The sequence below is a fragment of the Bos indicus x Bos taurus genome, chromosome 26 (assembly GCF_003369695.1).
Source record: "Bos indicus x Bos taurus breed Angus x Brahman F1 hybrid chromosome 26, Bos_hybrid_MaternalHap_v2.0, whole genome shotgun sequence".
NCBI lineage: Eukaryota > Metazoa > Chordata > Mammalia > Artiodactyla > Bovidae > Bos > Bos indicus x Bos taurus.
Genome location: NC_040101.1, coordinates 5,176,868 through 5,191,353, shown reverse-complemented (window position 1 = coordinate 5,191,353; position 14,486 = coordinate 5,176,868). Strand labels below are relative to the sequence as shown.

Sequence of the window (14,486 nt, the reverse complement as noted above, 5' to 3'; positions counted from 1 at the left end):
GGGTCTCTTAATGAAATGCTGTCTGCACATCCTCTTTCTTGGAGCTTGTGCCAGAGAAACCTGCACGACAGCGAGTGTTGGGCAGGAGGTGGTGGCGGGAGGTGGTGATGGAGACCTCCTTAAAGCCCCAGGTGGCCCTGTCCTCTCCCCGTCCTCCCGGGCTAACTGGCCTTTAGTGGCTCTGGGACTGTCCAGGCTGGGGACCTTCTCCAGGCATGCATAGCTAAAGAGATCCTCTTATCAGCATCAGTTCCTAGTAAGTAACCTAGATTTCTCTTACACTCTGTGGCTGCTTCCTGCTGTCTAAATGGAGGGAGGATAATGAAGTTTATTATCTGTGACCTAATGCTAGCTGCTCTCACATCCTGCCTTTGTGCAGAGGGAGAAGGGTCATTTAAAAAGAAGGATCTGGACTAAGCTTTGTTGTAAACACTCTGCAGAGCCATGAGACAAATCTACTGAATGAAGAAGCTTGGGAAAGGCTGAGCACTGGAGTCACTTAGGACATCCTCGAGTTGCGTATTCCATCACGGAAAAGAAAAAGTCAGAGTGTGGAAGGATGTGATATTTTGTTCTGCGTGGTCACAGTGGTACCACGTCGGTGAATGGATGAATTCACATTCCTGCTGAAACTCTTGGCAAATGACTCTCATCTCTACTAAAGCTTTCTTTATTTAAACAAGTAAACAGTGCCTAAAACTAGCATTTGGTGGACACATGGTACTGAGGTCAACCATACTTCCGAGCTTCCGTGATTTTTCACCTATTGATAGAAAAGATATGTTGCTGGCGCATCAGTAAATAAAGGAAACGTTGCACCCATCACGTCATCACATTACAGCTGTCCAGGGCGGTGAGCCCTAAGGGAACCCAGGGTGAGAAAGCACGGGACTCTGGCCCCAGAGAGCTGAGGTGCAGATCAAAGGAACGGCTTCCTTGATCCCAGACTCACGTCTTCCTATCTATAGAAAAGCCGATAAATTCCTTAAGTTGGGATAATCAGGTTTCCTTTAAGTAACAATAATCTTCTGAAGTTCTGAGTGCCTGATCTTTGTTGCAAAAGTACTGTGTATCCCAGTTCCTCCTTTACGTCTTCTGAGCAGTCTCTCAGAGCAATGTGAGATGCTATGTCCCAGGCTTAAGTCCTCAGTTTTTTCTGCCAAATGAAACATGATTCTCACCTTTTTCAGATTGTTCTGCATTTTTTTCCAGTCTACATACCAAATCAATCCAAGCCAGATCGTGTGTAACAGCACTTTTGAATGCTTAACTTTAAAAAGCCAGCTAAGCAAAGACCAATTTTATAATATAACATGAATATATTGTGACTCGAGAATGAGATTTAATTTGCACCTCTTCTTTTTTAAAAAAAAAAAAAAAAAAGTGGGTTTTTTTTTTTGTGTGTGATACTTTTCATATGTTACTTCCAGACTCTGTTATTTTGGTCTGTGTCTTTTCTTCTGCGTGTGCTAGTTTCCTTGATTAATTTGAAGAACATCTGCATATAATTCTCTGGGCTTTGCATTGGCAAAACTTCGCAGCTTTTCACAGGACTTAGAGAGTTCACTTGCCAGACAGTCTCAGATTGTAGCTAATTGAAATGCCGAACCTCCAAAGGTGCCAGAGCAGAAGTGTGTAATTATGTAATTTTCTCTTGATCTTTCAGAGTCTTCCTGCGAGCGATTAATCAGTATGCAGATATGCTGAACAAAAAATTTCTGGATCAAGCCAACTTTGAGCTGCAGGTGAGAGAAGGAGTAGACACGACCTTTGTTGGGAAATCATGTTAAAACAAATTGCTGGTCTGAGCCCATATCTTATATTTCTAATCCTTAAACTTAATCGGTTTCCCATTTAAGGTGTGGAAATGGAATTTACAATACATGCTACTGGAACCCGAGGATTGAAAATGATGCCTTTGGGGTATTTGCTCAATTTAGCGAGAAAGGAGATGGAGCTGTTTCAGGGAGAAAGTCTTGAATCAGAGTGACAAGTTAGGGACTCTCTGAGCAGGGAGGCGGCCGCGTCTCAGTCGGCCTGGCTGCCAAGATTGTCTCAGGCCATCCTGATGTGATGAGAATCAGCCCGGGAGGCACTGTGGGTCTGCATCGCTGAGCCCAGCTCGCGTGTAGAACTCGATTTTCCCCTGATATATTCCCCGCCGGCTTTGTGCTGCCTGAAGTGGCCCTTACCAGGCACAAGGTCCCAGCCCCTCAACAGCCCTTGGCTGTGGTGAGCCGATCCCTCCCATCCAGGCCCTCCTCCTCCGGTGCTTGTGGATCGCGTGTATGTGCATGTGCCTGTGTGTGTGATTTAACTGATTGATTGATTTTTGCCTGGCATGATTTCTTACTATGCATCTACTATTTGGGACTCCCATTCCCACCAAACTTCAGGTATATTTCTGCTAATCATGGTTTTGTTATTATTTGTTTCATTTACTAAAGTTTGCAAATCAAAGCATCCAGGGGCAAACAGGTTTTTAGTTTCCTGGGTAGGACTGTTCATGGAGAAAGAACCTGAACCACTTTAGGTACACCCAGAGGGTGGTCCTACTCAAACCTAGGTCAACAGATAACAAAAATTAACAGATAACAAAAATTAGACACCCATCTACTTTCCCATTTGCCTTGTCTTCTGACAACTTAGAGCTAAAGGTGATACTTGGTTATTAGATTAAGTTCTTTGGTGCCTGTGCCCTTAGATCATTTTTTTAATTTTAATTTTTTAAAATTTTTATTTTGTACTGGGATGTAGCCAGTTAACAAACAATATTGTGATAATTTCAGGTAAACAGCAAAGGGACTCAGCTGTACAGATTAATGTGTCCGTTCTCCCCCAAACCCCCTCCCATCCCGGTTGCCACATGGCATTGAGTAGAGTTCCCTGTGCTGCATACAGGAGGTCCTTGTTGGTTATCCAGTTTAAATATAGCTGCTGCTGCTAAGTCACTTCAGTCGTGTCTGACTCTGTGTGACCCCATAGACGGCAAGCCACCAGGCTCCCCTGTCCCTGGGATTTTCCAGGCAAGAACACTGGGGTGGGTTGCCATTTCCTTCTCCATTAAATATAGCAGTGTGTACCTATTCATCCCAAACTCCCCCTTCCCCCCCATCCTCTCCTCAGCAACCATAAGCTCATTCTTGAAAGCTTGAGTCTTATTTCTGTTTTTTAAGTAACTGCATTTGTATCATTTTATTAAATTAAAAATGTTTCATCAGCATTATAGAATATAAGTATGTAGTAATATATCAGGTACTGTGTATGTAAAAATGTTACTCTTTTTCAGTTTAAAATTTTTTATTATTTTCTCTGCTTAATGTTTGTTATCACATCCTAAAACACAGATACATTCTTGTGAAATATTTATGCAGTGTAAGTCAGCCCATTGAATAAAATAGGAAAGCTCCCTTCCCATTTTTTCACCTTTTTCTCCCTCTGCTGGGTAGCTTTTTTTTTTTAATGTCAACAAATATTTATTCATTGCTTAGTATTTACCAAATAGTATGTTTTTAAACTTGGGGTACAGTAAAGCGTCTGCCTGCCATGCAGGAGACCTGGGTTTGATCCCTGGGGTGGGAAGATCCCCTGGAGAAGGAAATGGCAATCCACTCCAGTACCCTTGCCTGGAAAATTCCGTGGATGGAGGAACCTGGTAGACTACAGTCCATGGGATCGCAGAGAGCTGGACACGACTGAGCGACCTCACTTTGTATAGTTGCTTTGCAATGTTATGTTGGTTTCTGCTGTACAATGAAGTGCCTCAGCTGTGTGCTGTGTGCGAAGTCCCTTCGGTCATGTCCAACACTTTATGACCCCGTGGACTATAGTCCACCAGGCTCCTCTGTTCATGGGATTCTCCAGGCCAGAATACTGGCGTGGTTTGCCATGCCCTCCTCCAGGGAACTTTCTAACCCAGGGATCGAACCCGTGTCTCTTACGTCTCCTGTGCTGGCACGTGGGTTCTTTTCCAGTTGTCCCGTGCGGGAAGGCCAGCTGGATGTTGTTGTTCAGCCGCTAAGTCATGTCCACCTGCAGCACGCCAGGCCTCCCTGTCCGTCACCATCTCCTGAGTGAGCTTGCTCAAACTCATGTCCATTGTGTCAGTGATGCCATCCAACCATCTCATCCTTTGTTGTCTCCTTCTCCTCCTGCCTTCAATCTTTCTCGGCATCAGGGTCTTTTCCAATGAGTCGTCTCTTTGCATCGGTTGGCTAAAGTATTGGAGCTTCAACATCAGCATGAGCCCCTCCAATGAATATTAGCTCTCTCTCTATATATATGTGTGTGTGTGTGTGTGTGTGTGTATATATACACACACACACATACATACATGCATGCATGTGAAAAGAAAGTGAAAGTGTTCATTGCTCAGTTGTGTCCAATTTTTTGTGACCCATGGGACTGTAGCCTGCCAGACTCATCTGTCCAAGGGATTCTCCAGGCAAGAATCCTGGAGTGAGTAGTTATTCCCTTCTCCAGGGGCTCTTACCGACCCAGGGATCAAACCCAGGTCTCTTACATTGCACACAGATTCATTACAATCTGGCCACCAAGGAAGCCATGTGGATACATATATCCCCTCTTTTTTGGATTTCCTTCCAACTGCTGGTTAACTTTTAGAATAATTGTTGTGTGTTATCTCTGAGGCTTCTTTAAGCATGTACAGTTGGCCCTTGAACAGTGTGGGAAGGTTGGGGAAGGTGGTTTATCTGAGTGTAATTCAACCAACAAGAGACTGTGCATTACTGTAGTATTTACTACTGAAGAATATCTACCTGTAAGTGGACTCGAGTAATTCACACCCAGGAGTCAGCTATATCTGGACCAAGACCGGGATTCTTTTGGCTTTACACGTGAGTGGGGTCATGCTTTCCTGGTTTTCAGTTCTGTCCTATTCCACGGTGTAAATGCATCAACACTGGCGCAGGCCTTCCTGCTCTGATGACCTGCAGGCTGTTTCCGGTTTTTCCCCGTTCCCAGCAATGCTTCCGTGAACAGGGTGACACAGCCGTCTCAGGGCAGCATTGCTGGTGACTGGAAGCATAATTGCCAGACTGGATGGTGAGACATTTTAAGTTTGATGGACACTGATAAATTACCATCCTCAAATGCTCTAGCAATTTGCAGTCTCACCAGCCTTCTCTGCAAAGCATCATTGTCCAGATCTTCTCCAATACCAATTTCTTTAAAATTGTTGATTCTTATTTTTGTTGATATTTCTCTGATTGCTAGTTGGGTTGAGAGTACTCACTGGCTGTGAGGATTTCTAGTATGAACTGTCCATTTTCTCGGCTCATTTTTCTATTGTGCTATATGTCATATTTTTTGTAAGTTGAAATTCTTGATGTAGTCTAGTCATGGGTTTAGGTTTATTGTATAGAAATACTTAATTTTTCTGTAGTCAAATTTGTCAGTTCTTTTAAATGGCTTTTTGGGTTTTATTTTTTGCTTGGCGAATCCTTCTTTGATTATAAATTTAACTGTTTTGTTTATAGTTGGTATCTGATAATGCTTTGTGTTTCTGCTTTAAAAAAAAACATTCTAACATTGAATCTATCTGTGATTTCTTTTCCTTAATCATTTTTTAAAATCAAAGTATAGTTATTTTACAACATTGCATTAGCTTCAGGTGTACAGCAAAGTGATTCAATTTTATATGCCTCTATATAGATTTCTGTATTCGTATATCTATATGTATAGATTCTTTTTCACAGTTTTCCATTATCAGTTGTTACAAGACACTGAATGTAGTCCCCTGTCCTTGTTTATCTACATCTGCTGGAAGCTGGTTTACATTTACTTTTCCCTACATGATTTTATGAATAAATTATTCTTTCCCAGTGATTTTACATGCCACCAAGAATCCCCACAATTACAGATGCGGGTGTGTATCCGTTCTGTTTTCTGTGTTATTAACTATGGGTTTTATACCCAGCTAGTAGAGCCAGGTCTTCCTGGCTAGGATGTTACTGCAAAAGTATTTTGACTTTTTGCGCATTTCCTCTTCGATGTGAAATTCCAAATCACCTTGTTCAACTTTTGAAACACGCTGTTTACATTTTAATTGGTTCTGTTGAGTTCGTAAAAGATTGTAGTAGAATTGTAACAGCATTTGGGAGAGTACTTGGCAGTATTTATTTTTTCCCATCCCACACAGGAATATTTGTGGCTTTTTTCGTGTCCTTCATTAGGTTTTCTCCTTTTATCCATGTAGGCCATGCCCGTCAGGTGCTGAGCCACACACACAGACGGCTGTGTGTTTCAGGTGTGGCTGCTGAGAGCGTGTTACGGGTTACTGCTGGCCCTGTGCGCTGTCTTCATGCCTTTAGTCCTCTGGAAGCTCCCTTCATGCCCAGCGCCTTGGCTGCAATGAGCTCTTTTGGCCCTTATCCCTTGACAGGTGTGGTTTGATTGCTCCACTCTAGGAGGTTCTCATCCTCCCATACCCAGAGGGAGGCCTGGGTGCTGCATGGCCAAGACTGGCTTCCGCATGTGCTCCAGGCAGCAGGTCCTCCCACAAGGCACATTTCCATGTTTTGATATCCTGGTGTTCCCAGACACTTCCTTCTCCTTTGAACTACTCCTCCCTGTGGGCTGCTACTCTGCCCTCTGCGTCCCTCTGCCCCTCCCAGTCTGCTTCTCATTTCCGGCGAGTACAGCACCAAGAGCTCTTATTCTCAACATTCTCCTGGTGAGCTGCCAGCTTGACATCCTATCACCTCCCCCAATCTGTAGTACATATTTCATACAAACAGAGGCCCTCCGCTACATAACTAGAGTAAGACCACCACACTCACACCATTATCAGCGCTCACTGGCCCCCAGACCACATTCAGGTTCTGTTGACCCAGTCACGGAACTTGTTGCTTCTCAGGTCAGCATCGTGAATGCTGTTAGTTGTCACAGCTCAAATCATGCATAGCTTACAGGGGTTTTTTTTTTTCTTTGTCTGGTTGGTTGGTTTTTTGTTGTTTTTTTTTTTGGCTGCAGTGTACAACACGTGGAATCTTACTTCCCCTACCAGGGATCAAACCCACACCCCCTGCAGTGGAAGTCCAGATTCTTAACCACTGGAATGCCAGGGAAACCGTTATAGGTTTTATTAATGTTTGTATTTTTATGTGATTTTTAAAATTTTTGTATTTTATTAACTGCTACTGCTAAGTCACTTCAATTGTGTCCGACTCTGTGTGACCCCAGAGACAGCAGCCCACCAGGCTTCCTTGTCCCTGGGACTCTCCAGGCAAGAACACTGGAGTGGGTTGCCATTTCCTTCTCTAATGCATGAAAGTGAAAAGTGAAAGGGAAGTCGCTCAGTCGTGTCCGACTCTTAGCGACCCCATGGACTGCACCCTACCAGGCTCCTCCATCCATGGGATTTTCCAGGCAAGAGTACTGGAGTAGGGTGCCATTGCCTTCTCCGGTATTTTATTAAAGGGTAGCTCTAAGTTCACAGCAAAGTAAGAGGAAGGTACAGAGATTTCCCAGAAACGCCCCGCCTCCAGCACCCAGAGCCTCCCCATGTCAACATCCCCCACCAGATGGTGCATTTGACGCAACTGCTGCACCCACGCTCACCCGTCATCATCCCTGAGTGCTTACTTTGCATCAGGGCTCCCTGCAGATGTGTTGTCCATTCTGTGGGTTTGGACAAATGTATAATGACGTGCATCCAGTTTCATGGCCCTGAACACCCCCCGTGCTCCTCCTACATACCCGCCCTCCCCTGTGCATTCAGTTTCTGTGTGACTTTAGTCCGCTCCAGCCTTGAACAGCTTCTCACTCTTTCCAGGCTGTCCTATCCCCTACACATCTGCAGAGCACAGGCCTGGCTTTGCAGACTGCCCCACACTTGGGCCGCCTCACATTCCCCACGCATAGACTTAGGCTGCACCCTGGGAGAGAGACATCACAGAAGTCATCACCCCACCTCCCCCAGGCCAGATGCTCCCAGCTCCTGGGGGCCCCCAGCCCTGCTCTGGCTCTAAAGTGGCCAGGGGAGTTTTGAGGTGAGCAGCAGTCAACCTCCTAGTTCCTCAGGGTACAAAAATCTCCTGTGGGTTCCAGTCTTGCTTTATAGGTGGACATGCTAAGTCTCCAGGCATGCAGTCCACAAGGGAACCTCCTTCAGGGTGTTCAACTACACTGTTCCCCTAAACATCTCCTAGGGTGGGGTTTTAGGTTACCTGTAATTAAGCTGTCGTCCTGGCCCTGTGTGAATGCAGGGAAGGAAGAGAGAGTTAGTGAAGCTGGCATTTTAAAAGACACATTTGTATTTCTGTTGATGCTTTTTTTATGAGCAGCAGGATGACCCTGACCCCAACATGGGCCAGACATCCCTGCTAGAGCTGTGAGAGAAGGGCATTGCGAGGGGATGGGTGGGCGTCAGGGCAGGTGTTAGTTCCAAAAAGAAGAGAAGAAACTTGTACTTTACTGATTTGAGCCACCCTGTTTATTATATTGCGTTGGCCAAAAAGTTTGTTCAGGTTTCTTCCGTGACACCCCATGGAAAAACTTCAACGAACATTTCGGCAACCCAGTCAGATCAGATCAGATCAGTCGCTCAAAGGGCCTAAATAAAAGAGAAAGTGCCTTGGCTTGTGAGGTCTGGGGTGAGCCACTGGAGACCCTTGTTCTGCTTCACCTTGTTCTGTTCTGTGTTTTCTGCATTTGGGGGCAAGTCTCTGAACCTCATCTGTGAGCTAAGGGGACCAGCACTTACCTGGTTCCCTGGCAACCAAATGAGATGCTCTCGTCCTGAAGAAATGCCACTTATGAAGAGTAGCAGATACATGAAGCCTTTAGCTATATCCATGCTTGAAACTTGCCAGTATTTACCTGGTAACTGAAGATAGTCAGTTATTGTTAACACCTTATTTTTATGTAACTCTTTATAATCATCTCACTTGATGCAACAGTTATTACCTTTGCTTATGATTCCAGTGGCTCAGATGGTAAAGAATCTGCCTACAACGCAGGAGACCCAGGTTTGATTCCTGGGTCAGGAAGATCCCCTGGAGAAGGAAATGGCAATCCACTCCAGTATTCTTGTCTGGAGAATCCCATGGACAGAGGAGCCTGGCAGGCTACCATCCACGGGATCTCAAAGAGTCGGACACAACTGAGCGACTGACAATTTCACTTTGACCTCTGTTTGCAAATTAGCGACTGAACAACAGCTGTCCTTGAAATACGAACTGTTGGGTGTTTTTATGTTGTTCTCAATTGTCTAGTGTTTATATATATATTTAGTATCATAAAAATGATAAATTATAGAAATCTATATACTGTTAGGTAAGGGACTCCGTGATACAATATTAATACATTATTGACCTGAGATGTATTATAGCCACAGGCATTAGTTTCTGCAAAAGTGTTAATAAGAGCTAAAACATATTACATGATCATCACCACCTGCTCGGCACTGCTGGGGGGGCCCTAAGTATCTTTATTCCTTCGATCCTTCCTTCAGTAGCCCTATCAGGTAGGTACTGTTGAAGTTCCCACTTTAGCTGTGGAAACCAAGGCACAGAAAGATTGGGTTATTTGCCTCAGTATGTGGCCAAGCGGGTGGGATTTGAGCACGTGCAGTCAGAGCCCACACTCAGCCCTGAGCCGCACCGTGGGTGGCTGGTCAGCCAGGTGCACGCAGAGGACACAGCTTTGTAACATCTCACAGGCATGTGCTGGGCAAACACGAAATGTCTCGGACCGTTTCTGAGATCCTGTGTGAATCAGTTCGACACCTCAGCATCTCCCCTCTTTGGTTTTCAGCTGTGGAACAACTATTTTCACCTGGCCGTCGCTTTCCTCACTCAAGAGTCCTTGCAGCTGGAGAATTTTTCAAGTGCTAAGAGAGCGAAAATCCTTAACAAGTAAGTCCACGCAGCTCCGGATTCACGGGCAGGAGCCTGCGAGTCTATTAGAATCATCTCACGGCCTCTAAGCCAACTCGGTACCAACTGAGATGCAATCATGGTGTAATGAGAGGGTGGTTTCAGGTCATGAATTGGGTATTGCCTTTTCTAACCGGTGAGTCCAGGTTGAAGATTGCTGGATTCATTCTCGTGGGTTGCCGGTCCCTGCCATTCGAGACTATTAGTGCCGCACAGAACGGGAGTTTGGGGACGTAATTGCTTCTGCTGTGTGCTGTGCTGATGTCACGCCACGTGTGGTTTGTGTGTGCCTTAATTCTCCAGTGTAAGCTTCGAACAAGGAAGCTTCTGATGGAAGCTGTTGCATGTTGGAATTGTGGGACAGCCCATCGTGCAGTGGTGAGCGGTCTGGGGTTCCTTCTTTGCCAGAGATGACCCTGGGCCTCTTCCCAGCAGGAGATCTGAAGGGCTTAACTCACCCTTTTATTATCCTAAGGACCTCTCAGAAGTCCCAGGAAAGACAAGATTCCTACCTGGCTCTTTCAGCAGTGCGTCCTGAACAGCTCCTGGTCCAGGGTCAGGAAAAGAACCCTTGCGTGGGGCTCTTTGCAACCCTTGGGCTCTCTGAGGACCTGTATCCTCTTCCTGCCTCAGTTTCACCAGCATCTCAGTTCTGTGGGTGCCCAGAGGGAAGACAGTGAACCCTCATGGGGGATCTGTTCATCGATACATCAGTATTTCATCAGCACATCACGGTGATGAGTCAGCATCCCTGTTCATCATTTCGTGATCCTTCTGTGCCATGCTGTTCCAAGGCGTTGCCAGCCCTGTGTCTAGGGGTTAGAGATTCCAAAGCGTCTCCAAAGGGGAAAGCTGCTCAGCCGTCCCTGTATCCTGGGAGCATGTGTCTCCCTCATGGAGGTGAGGTTAGGATCCAGACAGCTCGAGCTGACAGTGGGGCCCTGTCTTTACCAAGCTCCCAGCACAGCCCACCCTTAGAGACACCTGCGGAGAAAACGTATTTTTAAATTGGAAATCTGCATGAAAAGAGCTGACATCTCCTTCCCACTTTGGAGAATAAAATGGCTTGATTCTGAGCATTCTCCAGGTCAGGGTGCAGCCTCTCGCTTCCTGGGCCCTTTCCTCGCTGTGGCAAGAGCCTTAATGTTCAAGCTAAAGCAACGCCAGGAAATGAGCCTTGGCCGCCGAAGGAGACGTTTGCTTCCCCATCACACTGTACCTTCTGAGCTTCAGAGCCACGGAAAATTAAACATGGCCAGTTGGTGTCTGCCCTCCCTGACCCGGCAGAGCCTCTGATAGGGCTTTTAGAATTCTCTGTCTCACAACCATGGGAGGAGAAATGCGGATTTCCCCTTTGAAATTGTCCCATGGATCCCCTGAGGGAAAAAGCCCCAAGCGTTCCAGAAAGTGTCTTTGCAGGAGTGTCTCAGCTTGGGGGCAGCCTCACGGTTCCTCTTCTGGGGCTGCTAGCTCAGTGTGCAGCCGTGACGGGCCCACGAGGAGACCCCATTTCCGGCGTCTGTGATGAGCACTCTTGGCCTATGAGGCCGCGTGGCTAAGACCCAAGGCAGGTTTGCATTTTCCCTGCCTCTTGCTGCACCTTAAACACTTTACCATCCATGTGCAATTTTAATTTCTAAATAGCAAAACCTGCATAAGAAATATTAGGAGGGCTTCCACATTGTTAAGTGGCTATGCTTCAATACAAGATAAAAAGATTAAAAAAAAAAAAAAGCATGACTGATGTAGATCGCAAGTGCCACCTGGGTGCCTTTGCAGCCTGGAGTTGGCATGTGGTGGTACTTAGCTTCAGTGGTGAAGGTGGCTGAGTTGTTTACCAGAGAGCATCATGCCAGCGAACAGCCAGTCCCAAAAGGGGCTATGCGGTCCTAAGGGGTGTGGCCCCCTCTCTAAGCAGAGGTGCTCTGGGTTGTTGCAGCATGAGAGAGTGGCCAGGATTGGGGCACTTGGGACTTGGCGCAGGGCACGAGGGACCAAGTGACACAGGGATTAACCCCAGTGGTCTGGGCAAGTGGCTGGGTGCTGATGTCCAGCACAGTGGACATCGTAATGCGGGTGGCTACTTTTTTCTAGAAGGGAAGGCCAGGGGGTCTGAAAGTGGAGTTGTGCCATCCCGTTTCATCGCCTCTGACTGTCTCCCCATCAGCCTGTCTGCTGCTGCCGGGTTTGTGAATCCGTGGAACCCACACGCCCCCGGCTCCTCTTCCTCTCTGCAGGCCCCTCAGCTTCTCGGATCTTCCGGGTCGACAGCTCTGTGGCCCAGAATAACAGAAAATGCCAGGATCAGAAGATCTGCCTGTTTGTTCTCTCCTGTTCAGCTGCGTGTCCTCCCGATGACCTAGGTTGGGGAGATAATTAGGATATTTATTCCAGAGGCGTTCCCCAAAGCGCACGGGAGTAGCATAAAAGAATGGGCCATACTGCACAGAGCACTGATTATGTCCAACCCAAGCTGAGTACAAGATTTGGCAATGAACCACGAAATAAATAACCCGTAGGAATTAGAGTCCATACTAAGAACACGTAACGGACTCACCTTCAGACATCCTTGCTGCTAGTGACCCCTAACAAAGGACAGAGACGTCGACAGAGTGCGAAACCTGACCGTCGGTAATCCCCCACCTCCATCCTCCCACGCACTTTGCACATTCCGGGGGCTCAGGATACTTTGAGTCCAGTGTGAAAGAGCTGGCTTAGAATTAGCAGCCAGTGTGGACATTTTAATCTGGAAGATATCATGTGTCCTGGTGGGGACCATGGGCTGCTGTGACAGCAAATGGGCTTCTGTATTCAGAACCAGACTTCTTTCTGAGAGAGGAAGCGGTTCATGAACGGGCCTCCAGCAGATCTAAGCATAAAATGCTCATTTACAACTGTCCGCTGAGAGGGTAATGCTTGATGGCCAACCCCGGGTCGGTGCAACCCCGGGTCGGTGAACTCGTGTGACTGACGTGTGTCATTCCCGTTACCCTCTTCCTCACTTGGTCCCGGAGTGTCTCTCATTCTTTTTTGGTTCGTTTTAACTATAGAAGTCTATCCTCAGATACCTGCCTGTTCTTAGAGGACAGGTTTCACTACTGGACCAAATACCATATTAAAAAAAAAAAAAAATCATCTTTCTAAACACTGGGTTCTAGAACATTAGTGAGGGGTTGAGTTTGTACACACTGATGTACACACTACTTTTTAGGGGAACCGAAAGGGAAGAGTACACGGGGACAAGCCTTGCTTTGCATGCGACCTAATAAGAAGCTGCGGTAGAGCATTCCAAATTATAAAAGAGAATATGATGTTTAATTTGTGTTTGTGCTATTTTTTTCCCCAAGAGGCTCAAATTATTGCAAATAAATTCACTATATAATAAGAATTAGAAGGGAACCGGAGGAGATAGACTCAACAAGCTGTAACCTGTGCCAAGGTCCTTTTGACAGAGTTAAGTGAACTGCTTCTGGCTTGCGCACATTAGTGATACTACATTCCTTTTATCTGAAGTATAGTTGATTTACAATAGTAAGTTTCTGGTGTATAGCAAAGTCTTGCTGGGACTTCTCCTTTGCCCTTGGATGTGGGGTATCTTTTCTGGGTGGAATCCAACATTCTCCTATAGACGCTTATTCAGCAGTGAGTTATAATTTTGGAGTTCTCACAGGAGAAGATGAATGCTCTAAGCGAAAGACAGAGAAGCTCTATACAGTCAGCAAAAACAAGACTGGGAGCAGACTGTGGATCAGATCATGAACTCCTTATTGCCAAATTCAGACTTAAATTGAAGACAGTAGGGAAAACCACTGGATCATTCAGGTATGACCTAAATCAAATCCCTTATGATTATACAGTAGAAGTGACAAATAGATTCAAGGGGTTAGATTGGATAGACCGAGTGCCTGAAGAACTATGGACAGAGGTTCGTGACATTGTACAAGATGCAGTGATCAAGACCATCCCCAAGAAAAAGAAATGCAAAAAGATAAAATGTTTGTTTGAGGAGGCCTTACAAATAGCTGAGAAAAGAAGAGAAACTAAAGGCAAAGGAGAAAAGGAAAGATATACCCATTTGAATGCAGAGTTCCAAAGAATAGTAAGGAGAGATGAGAAAGCATTCCTCAGTGATCAATGAAAAGAAATAGAGGAAAACAACAGAATGGGAAAGGCTAGAGATCTCTTCAGGAAAATTAGAGATTCCAAGGGAACATTTCATGCAAAGATGGGCACAACAAAGGACAGATATGATTTGGACTTAACAGAAACAGAAGGTATTAAGAAGAGGGGGCAAGAATACACAGAACTATACAGAAATTTCTTCATGACCCAGATAACCATGATGGTGTGACCACTCACCTAGAGCCAGACATCCTGGAATGTGAAGTCAAATGGGCCTCAGGAAGCATCACTATGAACAAAGCTAGTGGAAGTGATGGAATTCCAGTTGAGCTATTTCAAATCCTGAAAGATGATACTGTGAAAGTGCTGCACTCAATATGCCAGCAAATTTGGAAAACTCAGCCGTGGCCATAGGAATGGAAAGTTCGGTTTTCATTCCAGTCCCAAAGAATGGCAATGCCACAG

At 45.8% G+C, this 14,486-nt stretch overlaps 1 protein-coding gene across 2 annotated transcripts in view; it reads left to right on the top strand.

Moving 5' to 3' along the window:
* The window catches only part of DOCK1 (dedicator of cytokinesis 1), a 554,660-nt gene that overhangs the window by 434,661 nt on the left and 105,513 nt on the right, over positions 1–14,486 (top strand). For both annotated transcript variants that reach the window (XM_027528650.1, XM_027528651.1), the window contains exons 30-31: positions 1,667–1,745; positions 9,778–9,878. In XM_027528650.1, coding sequence (XP_027384451.1) covers positions 1,667–1,745; positions 9,778–9,878 — 180 coding nt within the window. The remainder of the gene's footprint in view (positions 1–1,666; positions 1,746–9,777; positions 9,879–14,486) is intronic.